General features: G+C 44.7%; 1 protein-coding gene across 1 annotated transcript in view; it reads right to left on the bottom strand.

Annotated features, from left to right (window-relative positions):
* The window catches only part of hmcn2 (hemicentin 2), a 47,802-nt gene that overhangs the window by 21,067 nt on the left and 13,323 nt on the right, over positions 1 to 13,412 (bottom strand). Inside the window, exons 14-32 of the mRNA XM_030059224.1 lie at positions 13,186 to 13,299; positions 12,931 to 13,089; positions 12,552 to 12,746; positions 11,264 to 11,359; positions 10,961 to 11,088; positions 10,723 to 10,867; positions 10,258 to 10,370; positions 8,865 to 9,024; positions 8,520 to 8,679; positions 6,165 to 6,292; positions 5,737 to 5,988; positions 5,031 to 5,114; positions 2,899 to 3,090; positions 2,650 to 2,780; positions 2,348 to 2,492; positions 2,131 to 2,257; positions 1,879 to 2,036; positions 642 to 920; positions 391 to 533 (exon numbers count right to left, since the gene is read on the bottom strand). Of these exons, the coding sequence (XP_029915084.1) occupies positions 391 to 533; positions 642 to 920; positions 1,879 to 2,036; positions 2,131 to 2,257; positions 2,348 to 2,492; positions 2,650 to 2,780; positions 2,899 to 3,090; positions 5,031 to 5,114; positions 5,737 to 5,988; positions 6,165 to 6,292; positions 8,520 to 8,679; positions 8,865 to 9,024; positions 10,258 to 10,370; positions 10,723 to 10,867; positions 10,961 to 11,088; positions 11,264 to 11,359; positions 12,552 to 12,746; positions 12,931 to 13,089; positions 13,186 to 13,299 (2,909 nt within the window). The remainder of the gene's footprint in view (positions 1 to 390; positions 534 to 641; positions 921 to 1,878; positions 2,037 to 2,130; positions 2,258 to 2,347; positions 2,493 to 2,649; positions 2,781 to 2,898; positions 3,091 to 5,030; positions 5,115 to 5,736; positions 5,989 to 6,164; positions 6,293 to 8,519; positions 8,680 to 8,864; positions 9,025 to 10,257; positions 10,371 to 10,722; positions 10,868 to 10,960; positions 11,089 to 11,263; positions 11,360 to 12,551; positions 12,747 to 12,930; positions 13,090 to 13,185; positions 13,300 to 13,412) is intronic.

The following is a 13,412-nucleotide window of genomic DNA, read 5'->3' as shown; positions in this document are numbered from 1 at the left end:
CCCCCGCCTACTCCTCAGGCAATTTGAGCTGCACAATGAGCAACCAGTGTTGCCATTTCAGCTACAAAAGCTCAAAAGACTAAAATTCTCAAGCCATAACAAGTAAATGACAAAGCATTATTATTATTATAGTACTTTACATCATGATATATTACTGCTTCAATAAATTAATCTGCTGGAAATATGTTGGATTTAACTAGCTTACTCATTTGAGAAAATGAGACTTTATTATTTTTGTCACTTATATGGAGTCATATCTCAAGGGGGTGGAAGGGATGGGGTGAGCTGTGTAATAGGATATTGTTTGAAATCCTAATGGTCCACAATAGAGGTCAGTGGAGGTCAAATATTCCTAAATGCCCCTTTAAAACCACTTCAGATCACACCAACCTGTCCATCTTTGAACCATTGAGTCTTAGGCTCAGGGAAACCCTTGGCTAAGCAGGACAGAGTTAAAGTGCCATTGATCCGTACTTTCTCTTCCCGGCTACCAAATGTCAAGGATGTTGAATCTCCTTCTATCTGTGGTGGGACTGATAAGAAGAAGAAGAGAACAGGCATAGCATAACAGAGATCTCTAATTCATTCATGTGTACGTGATGTGCGTCAGATCAATTCAGACTCCATGGGGTATATCTTACCCAGGACGCTGAGGGAATAGTGTTTGAGAGCGGTGCCAGCGGGGTTGGTGGCCCGGCATGTATAGAGGCCAGCACTGTCTCCCTGTGCTGATCCCAGTCGAAGAGCCTGGCCGCCACGGGTGTAGGTCAGCTGGGCACTGGACACGATGGGGTGGTTGTCCTTCAACCAGGTGATGCTTGGTGAGGGAGAGCCCTCAACATCACAGGGTAAGACTGTGGGGAATCCCAGCACCACTGACACCTCCGAGGTCTCACTGGGGCCCTTGATGGTCGGGGGAGCTGAAGAAAGAAGGAAAGGCAGGTGGTTCATGTTTAAAATGCAAGTTTACAATTCTTTAAAATTCATTTTTCAAAGGGCAATAAGTAAGATTTCCACCCTCCCATAGCAAAAAAGACCATATGTGCAGGGGGTTGAATGGGGTTATTAGTTGCTCAGGAGGAACCCCTCAAAATGTGCCAGGCTCCATATGTTGTGTTGTGTGTTCTGGTCCATAGCCAGAATTTGCTGCAGTGCACAGTGCTTAGGGAAATTATATGATGCAAGTCTTTAGACCCAGAGATTCCTGCATTCCACTGTGCTTGCACATCAGGCAGTATGGTGCAAGTCAAACAAATAAACTGCCAGCACTATGTTGGCATGTGGGACATTCAAATGACAGGACGCTACATAGTGATTTTCTAATTGATGGCTAAGTCAACATATGCAGTAAATAACTGTTGAGTAGTTCTCTTAGTTACAACAACACTGTGACACCACAGCACTTTGGCATTAACAGCTGGAGTTTACAGTGCCATCATAGTTTCATCTGCACAACTGCCACCACACCCCTCCAACAAAGCGCATGGAAAGCTATTTCCAAACAACTCACAATTCACAAAGAAAAACTCACTCCACCCACTTACTTGAATTTTCAGCTAAGTGATGGTTACAGTGCTGCTACGAGGGAGTGATTTGTGCTGCAAGACATTTTTACACTGCAATACATTACCTCCTCACTAGCTGTTCTGTTCCTGTTGGATATCTTGCTCTAATTAGTTAGCCTGCTCATTTCTATAGGATACTATAATTCAAAGGGACAAGAGAGGACAGAAGATGGGTATGAAGTGGGGGCTGTGAGACTTATGTACTGTAGTATAATGTTGTGAGTGCATGGAATGTGCCCACTGAGTCATCGTGACACAAGGTGTGATGCTAATCAAATTGTGTCTGGAGAAAGAGGAAGGAAAGCAGCTTAACCTTGCACAGTCAGTCTGAACTGGCGCATCTGAGTTCCTGCGTTGTTAGTGGCCAGACACTGGTAAAGTCCCTGGTCCCTCAGTCTAACTGACTTCACCTTCAACACCTGGCCATCTTCAAGAAACTCCACATGGGGGTCTCCATCACGGGACAGAACCCTGGAGAGGGGACAGAGCAGTGGGTCCGATCAGTAAAATGTTTACTATGCATTAATGGTGACAGTTACATCAACAGAGTAGATCTTGTGCCTACTCTCCATCACGGCTCCATTCCACCCTGGGTGCTGGTCTCCCGCTGACCCGGCACTGAAATTGCACTTCCTGCCCCAGTACCACAGACACCTCCTGCAGTCGGGATGTTCCTGAGATCACTGGTGGAGCTGTGATAAAACATGTCAGATGAGGAAAAATGACAAAAGACACACACTACATCATTTTTTAAACATTATTTAAAGTGTCTATATGCTCACCTTGCACCACTATGTTATATTCTCTCCGGGCCTCTCCAGCTGAGTTGCGGGCTGTGCAGGTGAACTGGCCTGCATGCTCTGACTGAACCCTGTAGATTCTCAGTAGTCTTTGCCCATTCTGTAGGTATACTCCAGGAGTGTCCACCTACACACAATCCAAAATAGGGATTTCCAAGTGTTACACTGTAATAATCTTGGTGACCACTTGGTGGCATTGCACAGCTACATATGATCAAGATACTGTATATAAACATGTACCATAAGTTGGAAATACGTAGGGTAAAATAGAGAGAGAAACTAACAGGATGACCGTCTTTAGTCCAGGTGATTGATGGTGAGGGGATCCCAAAGGCATCACAGCCAAGAGTGAGAGGCTGCTTCAAGGTGACAGTAAGGTTCAGGGGCTGGCTGTCATCCTGGATCTCAGGGGGAACTAGAGTGGAAGAGGACAAAGAGGAAAGATTTGTTAGTTGTCCCTATCAGACATTTCACAGTACAATTTATCACTTGACAAGGATTACAAAAAAAGTTCAAAATAAATAAAGTCTTACCATTCACTTTCAACCTTGTCTTTCTTTCAACAGAGCCTGCCTCATTGCTTGCCACACATTTGAAATCCCCACTGTGGCTGGCAGATGCTGCGCTGATCACAAGAGATCCGTCCTGTGCCAAAGAAAGCTCTGACTGATCAGAGTTTATCTCCAGGCCATTCTTGAACCACCGTACTTTGGGAGGTGGTGAACCTGTAGGCGGAGTGACAATGGAGTTCAGAGTAAATAGTAAAGCTTTAAATTAGCTTTATCAATCATGTCTGACAGAAAGAAAAGTTACTTCCATCTCTCTGCTTCTCTACAGGAGAACTTAATGGGCAAGCGGCCCAGACTAGAAAAAGCAGGCTCTACATTTATCTGTTGGACAGCAGGACAGCAGGGGAAACCTTGCCAAAATGGTCAGAGAGTCCTTTCAGCCTGTATGCTGAAGACTTCAAGGTCAGACTCACAATATAGTGGGTAGATGTAAGACTTAAAAAGCTAGCATCAAGATTTATTTCTGGAACCTGAGGTGAGGTTCTTGAGCAGTAAGAACAGGAGTGGTTAGACTCAGTTCAAAGGGACTGCTGCATACACTCAGGCGCCTAAAACAGATGTGTTCTGGGGATAACTGTGGAAAAGAGTGCAAATGGGGAAGAGGGGAAGGATGCAACGGGGAAAGGGAAAAGGTAAAAAGGGGAAGCTATTGTTCCCCACAGAGCCGACTTCCAGGACAAGAAGGAGAAGGCTACAGCGTGACTATCCCGCGCAGCAAGAAGTCACAATGAAAGAGCACCGTGCAGAGAAATGATTCAAATGCCATGGCTCTGTCTATTTACAGAGGTGTTACATATCCAAACACCAAAGAGACGGCAGTGGAAATCAAACACAGCATCTATCCCCGATCCAAAAAATACTAAACACAGGAGACGCAGGAGAACCAAAGGTGATGTTATCATCCATTCCCTCTCTGAACACATGTTTACAGTTTAGGAGCTCTGAAGCAAATTCATTATCTCATTGCTGAGAGGAAATGCGTACAGATGTTCTGTTTTAGATGTTAACAGATCTCATTAGAAGACTTTGAATTTATTTACTGGGGCTGACGAAGTCTAAGATCATCTCTTCCATGTGTTACTCAATTAATTACCTCTACCAAATGCAATGTTCTAGTTGGTAAATTAGTAATACCCTTCCAGCAGAGACCGCTTTTTATCTCCCTCATATAGATAAATCTCCAGCAGTCGATGAGGCAAGTCTTATTTCATGGGTCTCTGGGGTGTCAAGAACTTTACGCATTCCTGTGTGAGCCCTCTGAAGGAGCCTGGTACCGTCTCTCAGCCAGCCCGCCTGCCCATCTGACTTGGATGTAGGGAGGGCTAGTGTAGCTCTTCTTACTCTTCCTGTGCTCCACGGCGGACCTCAGACATCTCTGTACATTATCTGCCAGCAGCAGCCTGTAATTAGGATTCCTCTCCCAGCAGGCCCCGTCGCAGAGGAAAGCAGATGTGGCTCACTGAGGCAGCAGGCAGACTGATGTTCCAGCTGTTGCTCCACATTAGTCCCAGCCCTCACCTTCTCTAACACAGCCTGTTACCATGGCATGGCTCTATATAAACAATACCTATTTGCAAGACCTGTCAGAGTCAGATTCAATAGATTGTAACTTGGGAACCAAAACACATACACAGATATCCATCGATGCATTCACAGACATACACTGATATTCTTTTTGTCTGTGATAAAAAAGCAAGTGCTCCAACCCCTCTGAGAAGCCGCTACTTCACAGAGATGTTAAAATAAACAGACAACATTGTGTCTCTGGATGTTGCAATAGAGAGAAAGTGTACTTTTTAAGATGGCAAGGATACTGAATCCATTTATTTGGTTTGACAACTGAAAGTCTATGGCAACAAAGGAGCATCCCTCTGACGGTGCACAAGCACACATATCTATTCTGCATTTAAAGTGGAATTTGCTTTGGCAATAAAGAAACCGAGTCCTAAAGACATACCTGAAAAAGGAACCGCTGCAACTATTTATGTTTGTCCCACTCTGAAAAATTGCAATTTTTCAAAAGGCCAGAGCTTTCCTTAACCTGTTTTTGTCTGTCTGTTTGTTTAAGGCTGACTCAGCTGGGAATCATTTCGTACCTTCAGCAGGGCACGGAATGATGACCTTGCTTTTCGCTACTTTCTCCATGATGGCATCTCCAGGCTCTGGAAAGGTTGGGGCCTCTGTGAGGACAGAAAAGCAGGGGGTAGTGTGAAGGCAGTTGATACAGTCAATATCAAATTGAAATTGTAATGAGGATCAGTCACGCTGGTTGTATAACAGTGGAAGGTCCAGTGTAGGTAAAGATGTGAGTAAAGGCTCCCTTAGGGCATCTCTGAGTTGGTTGTAGGTGTAAGAGTTGAGACCTCCAAATCAAGCTTGTCTAACTGCAGTGAAAACCAAACCTTAGGCTAAGCTTTCATGAAAAGGTTAATCTGTGGGGTTAAGGGAAAATTATGCCCTATTTGTGCTGACAGTGTGAGTCATGAGTCCTGACTCCTGTGCTCCCCACTATCTCGTTAACCTTAAGCTCGGCCTTCCTCCAACCAATCCCTCAGCGAACAGATTGACCTTTGAGGGTCAGAGAGCACCCCAATCAACCTCTAATACCTACAGCCAGTCTGACCCTTACACAGCCACAGTGAGAGTGGTATAAAGGGCTGCCTTTCCTCTTGCAGTGTGGAGCTACCTCAAGAGAATGCACCTCTAAAGACTCCAGCAGAGCCTAAAACTAGGACACACTACATTTATATGTAACTGCTCAAAGTGCCTGTACTGGGAAAAGGTCATTTAAATAGATCTCACCGAGAACTTCCAGTTTGATCTCCAAGGTGTCTTGTCCAGCGTTGTTCTTGGCCACACACTGGTAGGTGCCCTGGTCAGTGAGGCTGACGTGCTGGATCCTGAGGGCCACAGTGTCCCTGACCCCAACAGGGACCCCATTGTGGAACCAAGTGACCTCGGGGCTTGGCTCCCCCTGGACCACACAGGGCAGAGTCACTGTTTGTCCAATCAGGGCTTTCAGCAGGGACGGAGCCACCTGAATCCGAGGCTTGGCTGAAGACAAACACATACCCGACACGTCTCACCATATCTGTTTACCTATTGGGTTGGAATATTTTACATATTTCGGAAGTCATGCATCTCCCTAGAATCTATCAACATGGAAGCATCTTGAAAAGGAAAAAGGTTTCAGAGGAGTTCAACTTCCTAATGGAGCCTTGCAGAGTTACCTTGAATGTGTAAATTGTAGCTTAGGGACACGTTGCCTGCTGGGTTTACTGCAGTGCAGGTGTACAGTTTACTATCAATCAGGCGCACATCAGTGATCTTCAGGGAGCCTGAAGGCAAAACAGTGAACCTGGGGAATGGTTATGGGTCAAGGGTGAATACATGGAGAAAACAAAACACTTCATGAGTCACTGAAGATCTACAAGAATCCTTGGTTTGGGTGTATATGCGTGTTTTGAGGTGATATTTCACTCTAGTCCAATTCAGTCAGCCTGCATACATCCTTGGTCAAACACCAATAGTGGCTGCTCAGAGTATCCGCAGTGATGTCACTCATTGTGTGTTGAAGTGGTCTTAAAAATATAATCACGTATAAGATACTGATATATAATGTCACTAACACACACAGTACTTGATGTCAACCTCAATAATATGTGTTTTGTGTCTATGAGAGAAATTTTGCCAATTTGCAACTATTAATGGAAAATGAGTTGATGCAAAAAAATCTGTTCACCACTGCATACTGAATTCCCAGTGCAGCGAAAGCCAGAGGCTGCCTGTTGATGAACTGGTCGTATGCAAGTTAAAAAATGCTGCTGTCCTGCAAAACTTAAATATTCATCAAAGGTTTAATCCAAATTACAGCATGCTGTCGCTCATGAAATTACTTTTACACCACTGTCAGTGTTATACAGCTCTAATTTGTTAGATTAAGGTGCTAAGTGATTTTCCATAAGACAATTCCAACCCTTTATGAATCTTTTGATGGTTAATGGATGTAAATAGTTCAATGAACAAGGCAGAAATTTTAAAGGGTAAGGTGGGTGACCAGCATATGATGATTATAAAAAAGAGTCATAATAAAATATCAGTTATTGTGCTGCAATTCAAAATCTTGAGTAGACAACCACAACCTCCACTGCACCAGAAGCTATCCAGCTGAATAAATGCATAATGCACAAATGTAAACAAACCTCTGTGATTTATCTGAGATAAATGTGTCTGCTAAGCAACTGAATTATAACAATAACATGTTCATTTAAGTGGAAACGAGCTGAAAGCACAAAGAGCTCTCTATTTCAACTGCACATGTGGCTTAATGCCTCTCCCCCACCTTCTTAGACAGCCTTAGGATTATCCATCATTGGAACCAAATGACTGCCTCTGCAGTGGTCAGTCTGGCTCAGATAGCAGTTACTGCTCGGCCATACCTTGGTAAAAACTAATACAAGCTCCAGCACACAAGAAATAAGCTACCCCTTTGCCCATCCATCTACCCCCCATCGCTCCCCACATTGGTGTCAAGTCATCTGTGTACACAGCCTGACACAAAGGCTAACTGGGACAAATTGGCCTCATCAGGGTAAGCCTAGATAGAACAGATTTGCTGACCCAGCGTAGGTTGGTTCTCTGTCTTGCTTTTCTCTGTGTCTCTATATCTCTATGTCTCACTCACAATCTCTGTCCCTCTCTCTCTCTCTCTCTCTTAAGATGCGCACTTAAAGCAGAACTCTGCTCTCCCGCTGATTGAGTTATTTCAACAATCAGCGCCCCCTGGTCATTTCATCTGACCCAAAGAATGGAGGGAGAGTAGCTAACTTATTCATAGCTGGAGAAAACAAATCTCCCTTTACACAGCTTGCCAGTTTCCGCAGGTCCTGTATATGTAAAGCATGGGCTGTTGTGGGGGTTGTTCACAGAGATGTGTTATTCTCATCAGACAGGACTAGTAAAGAGTCAGCATGTTGTTTTATGGCTGAAGCGCCCCAGGGAATCCGAACATCAGGCAGACAGAACTTGTATCGCTTCCTCTGTCAGTCAGTTTTCCTCCCTTCTTGCTGGCACTTCCCTCCCCCACATTTCCTCCTTCCTGGCCCCACACGTGCATATCTGCTTCAGTCACCACCACAGCTTTCAACCCCTCTCCATCAGCTTCTATCTTCCCAAAACCATTCGGTCTGGTGTCTGGCCCAGAGGGTCCGTCTGTCATCTATCCAGCTTGTGTCCCGAGTCAGCCTGCCTGTCTGCACCCAGAGTGACCACACCAGAGAGCCGGGAAGCAGCGAGTCATGTGGGACCAGATGTTCCTCCTCAGTTTAGACAACAGTCAAGCCTGCGCACAGCTCTCGGTCATACTGTTGCTTTCACTGCCTCTGCCTGCCTTCAGAAGGAACCACTAAATGAACTCAAACCGTTAACAGCAGCTCTGGATGGCAGCCGGCTCCAATCAGAGCCCCTTGTAAAGGGAATGCGTTAGTGAAGTCAGGAGTAAGGTATGGTAAGAACTGTGTCCTCCGTGGCCTGTCTGCCTAATTTACTACATAATTGCTACATTGTGAGAAGAGACTTCCTCTTACCAGGCTGTGACGGGGGGGATGGGCTGTCCATTTCGGCTCCATGTGACCAGTGGAGAGGGACTACCCTGGACCTCACAAGGTAGAATGACCTCTGTCCCCACCTCAGCAGCCATCTTCACTGTGTTGTTATGGCCGCTAATACCCATTATCTTAGGCATGGCTAGGGAAAGGGAAACCAGTTGTAACCACATCATGTAGGCTCTGTGTCATTCTGCTACATATTTCAAAAGGGGGAAAGTCTGACTCAGAAAGTCAGCTAAAGACAAAGGTTACTCATTGTTATGCCAAAGAATGGAAAACATTTCTATGTTTGGGCGAATGTGGTTGAATATTTATCTGCCTTACTGTTGACACTGAGCTGGATCTCTCGGCTGGCGTAGCCAACAGGACTGGTGGCGGTGCAGATGTAGATGCCTGCATCGTCGGCGGTGGGGCGGAGGATGTGGAGATGTCCATCAGGGTTGGACTGAAGAGACACACGGTCTCTGGGCAAGGGCTGTCTCCCCTAGGGACGCAGCAGGCAAAAAAGCAGAATATGTACTGCATATAAAAGTGGTGCACACGACAGCACAGGGACACTAAACTGAGCTTGAGCTTTAGAGCACAACTTTTGATGCCTAATACGATTACAGGCCACCTTCCCCCCACCCTATCCCCACCCCATCCCCTCCACTGCTAAATCGCCTCTCTCCCCAACACACACGGTACCGCAGCTTGCTACACAGACACACTTCCTTTGAACACAAAATTGCTTTTGCAGATTCACTTTTATCTGACAAGAGTAGAAATTTACTTGACTCTAGAGCACTTATAAGAAAATACTTGGGAAACGACAACATGGAAAAAAAGATCCTGATGTAGTTCAATAATATGTAGAGTTAAAGCTAAAAAAATAACAGCATGTGCACCTCCTTCAGTAATACTGGCTGTGTGATAGTGTTTTTTCTGCCATTGTTTTGGTCCACCTGTCACATAAAGGGCAAGATCAAATCACTACTAGCATAATGATTTTAAACTTTACGGAGGTGGTGTATTAATCCATTTCATGCAAAAGGCCACAAAAGGCCATTTGGGATCACATCTACCTATGAAAAAGGCATTTCACTGTGCTTAACATTACTATTGAAACAATTCACTGGCCACTACTGCATTGTTTCTGGAAGACACCATTACTGAACCAGGAGTGGTCACTATGTCACACTCAGCAAAGCAGAGCAGCAGTATGACTCATTCTTTGTCATTTTGTCATTCTTTGTGGGCACAACATGTCATTAGCTGGTTCTGGACTCAAAATGACATTCCAAGACAGCATTCTCCATTCCTCATACTCCATCCATCAAAAAAAAAAAAAAAAAAAAAAACTTACTGGATGAAAATGACTAGTCATAATCATGATCCTAGTAGCAAATTTTCCTATCCCTCTTAGCAATGACCAGTTTAGCCATTCATACCTTAACAAAACTACCAGGCCCCATCACTGTGGTGTTGCTGTATGTGGCTGTTTGCTTTTGTTTTGACTGTAACCTGCACGATATAACTATTATTACTTTTTTTTTTTAAAAAAATGATTTATCTCTTAATGGTGATTAATCTGAAGATGAGGGGATGCCAAGTGTGATCATCACTATGCTGCGTTGTGGGAATCAGAGCTAGTCCATTAGTCATGCATAGATTCATGGGATGAGGCCAGAACAGTGATTAAGAAAAGTAGATTTGGACTAAAAGCGTGACATCCTACCTTGGACCAGACAACCGTTGGCTTGGGAACACCACTGGCCTCACATGACAGTGTGATGGCTACACCCTCGTTGGCTATGTAGTGGTAAGGACCAGCGTTGATCTCAGGGGGCACTGTGGAAGACACGGTTCACAAAATACAGCTGTCGGACTTGACCATGAACAAGCAGGCCCTTAGAATTATCGCTGGCCTTAGCTAGTCAGCAGCATCAGTGTTCAAGGCATTTCTTCATTACAAGCTGATGATGAACCGTAATCTGGCCTGTCTGTCACTACAGGCCCATGAACAGACTGACCTCGTTCATCAAAGCATGTGGTAAGTGGGACCCTCTCACTACGACGAAAGCAGGTGGTCAATTTATGATGCTTATTTGTTTTCCACGCTGAGTCAGCACATTCTTGAACTAACAGTGTCTCTAATATGAACAAAGCATAAAGAGAGTTAGGGCTGCATCTGCCCTCTTACCGTGAACCTCCAGGCTGACCGTGATGTTTGTGGTGCCCGCTACATTCACCGCCGTGCAGACGTACGTCCCAGCATCCTCTGGGACGGTTCTTTCAATGTACAGGCTGCCGTCACTTCTCAGGAACGTTCTGCTGTTCCGCTGCACCTATGACAAAGACAGGACTTCAGCTGTCAAACAACAGCAGGCAGATTATCTATGTGATAGACATGTGTGAGTGTTTAGTTCTGGCCAACTTGCCGGTTTTCCATTTTGGGACCAGTGTCTCTCTGGAAGAGGTATCCCATCCAGCAGCATGCAAGGAATACTGAGGGACTGACCAATCCCTGTAGTGATAACAGGGGCACCTTGGGCCAAGAGAGGGGGCTCTGCAGATGAAAGCAGGGATGCCATGCCATGAACAATGAACAGTGACAGATAAATACTAAACAGCTGCAAGAGAATTTGAAACAATTTTATAGATGCAGACAGATTTATGGTTGCTGCCAATGTTCCTTAGTGACTATGCAAGTCCCAAGAGAAAGAGAGACTAGACAAGCCTACCCAGTCCTGTGACACTGACTCTGGCCTCAGTTTTGATGGTTCCAAACTGGTTCTTGGCCTCACAAATGTACAGTCCTTCATCATCCAGCCAGACACCTAAAGTCAAACACAATAAAACAGCACAGAGATCGCTGATTTACACATGGACTACCAAACACAGACAGACTCATTCAGAAATGTTTGGAACATGATTATTTAGATTGAACGACAAATGCACGCTAACAACAGAGATGTCATTCTGGAGATAAACCCACCACTCAATAACAAGTGGTATTAGAGGTTTCACTGTGCTGTAATTAGAGTTAAAAATAGATGATAATGGGATTAATGGGTTTGGCTCAGCTGTCAGCCCGCTGACACACATGTCCCGCTCAGTGAATTCTCTGGAGATCATATGTTGGGAGATCAACATATGATTCAATTCTATTGTTTAGATAGGCAAGCGTATGTTTAAATGGGTGATGACAGTTCATGTAAGCATTAAAGTAAAAAGTGAGGAGAAGAAGGGTGGGAGGTTTGCGTGTGACAAAATACCAAGCTCAAACACTGGCAGGTAAAAATAAAGCCATATGCAACAGATTGAGTTAATTAGGTCAGACTGCAACCACAAATGGGAGCAGAGATGGAAGCAGTCCACTTCAGCGGTCCATGCAAATGCTTCTTTTCTTCACCAATATAATATTACGCACACTATAAACATTTAGTCTGAGGAGCACAAAAGGTCCCCTTTAGTGGCCAACATTACTCATATTGTAGGCTGAATAGCTGCCAGAGTTCACAGCTAAAATTCTCTTCACCCTGATTTGAATGGAAGCCGATACAGCCTCTTTCCTTCCACTGCGGCAGAAATGAACAGTTGTATTCAAATATGAAATATCCACCATTTGAACAAAGGGACACCTGCTCTTGCCAAACAACAGATTGCATGATTTTAAAGTTAATGTGCGGCACCTTTCGGAAACCTAAGTTGTGAGAGGAGTTTTGCAGATCCTCCATATTTAAGAGACACTGAAAGGTAGGCCTCACATAAGAATTTGCTTTTGCAATGTTTTGAAACAGAGCTATTCAAATATGATATTACTTTACTAGTACCAGGATATCTTGTTGCATCCCCTCTCTTAAGAAAACGGTCCCTGAATCTGATATGAGCGGCTGCACCTCTTCTATATATAATCACTCAGAGAATTTCAGTCATGCCCGTCAGATGTGGAAGGCAACCATTAAGCTGTATAATGTTCTTGTGCGGGCCAAAGATTAGTGTTGTGATAGTGTTTGACTAATTACTCACTCTGGATTAGAAGATGTCCATTCTCCAGCTGCATTGTTCTACTTTGGCTGTCTGTCCCAGTAAAAATCTGTCTGCTGTTCTCTCTGCGCCAGGTCACTGTTGGCAATGGGAAACCTCGGGCAGCACAGGGGAGTGTGATATTCTCCCCTACATTGGCTGTCATGTCAGCTGGTGCCTCAGAGAACAATGGCCCCGCTGTGGTGGTAGGAGCAGCAAAATGAGAAGTTTCATTTGCAACACGTATTGAAATGTGAGAACAAAATAAAGAGTGAATGCATAACACTGAAATATGCAACGAAACATGACCCCTTATGCTGCACTGTATCTGCTTGTAACTTTCCTGTCATCGCTTATGTGAGCTTAACGCAGCTGCTCTCACCTCCGACCTCCAGAATGACAGTGCCAGAGGAAGATCCCGCAGGGCTGCTGGCCAAACAGCGATACTCGCCAGCATCCACCTCCTGCACCCCTCGAATCTGCAGGGTGCCACGGTATACATCCTGCTCAGCAAAAGGGGCAGACCCTACCTCAAGATCACCTGAAAACACACACACAGAAAATACATGTTGGTTGCTCTTAAAAGGGTATATCTGTCACCTTTTTAGTGCATATTCTGTGTTTTACCATTGTTTACCTTTGTACCACTGGACAAGTGGTGGTGGGACACCTATGGCTTGACACTGCAGAGTAGCATTGCCTCCAACAGCCACAAACACAGCCGGCTGGACCACTGTAATTCTAGGTACCTCTGGAGGGCGGGAAATAATTTACATTTTTAATAGATTTCTACCAGACTTTCCCACGATGATGCTATATATGTGGCAATAATAATAAACTAATGTCAGTTTAAATTAGTAAATT

This window comes from Myripristis murdjan, chromosome 9, assembly GCF_902150065.1.
Source record: "Myripristis murdjan chromosome 9, fMyrMur1.1, whole genome shotgun sequence".
Classification (NCBI taxonomy): Eukaryota; Metazoa; Chordata; class Actinopteri; order Holocentriformes; family Holocentridae; genus Myripristis; species Myripristis murdjan.
This window is presented reverse-complemented; position numbering and strand designations above follow the sequence as displayed.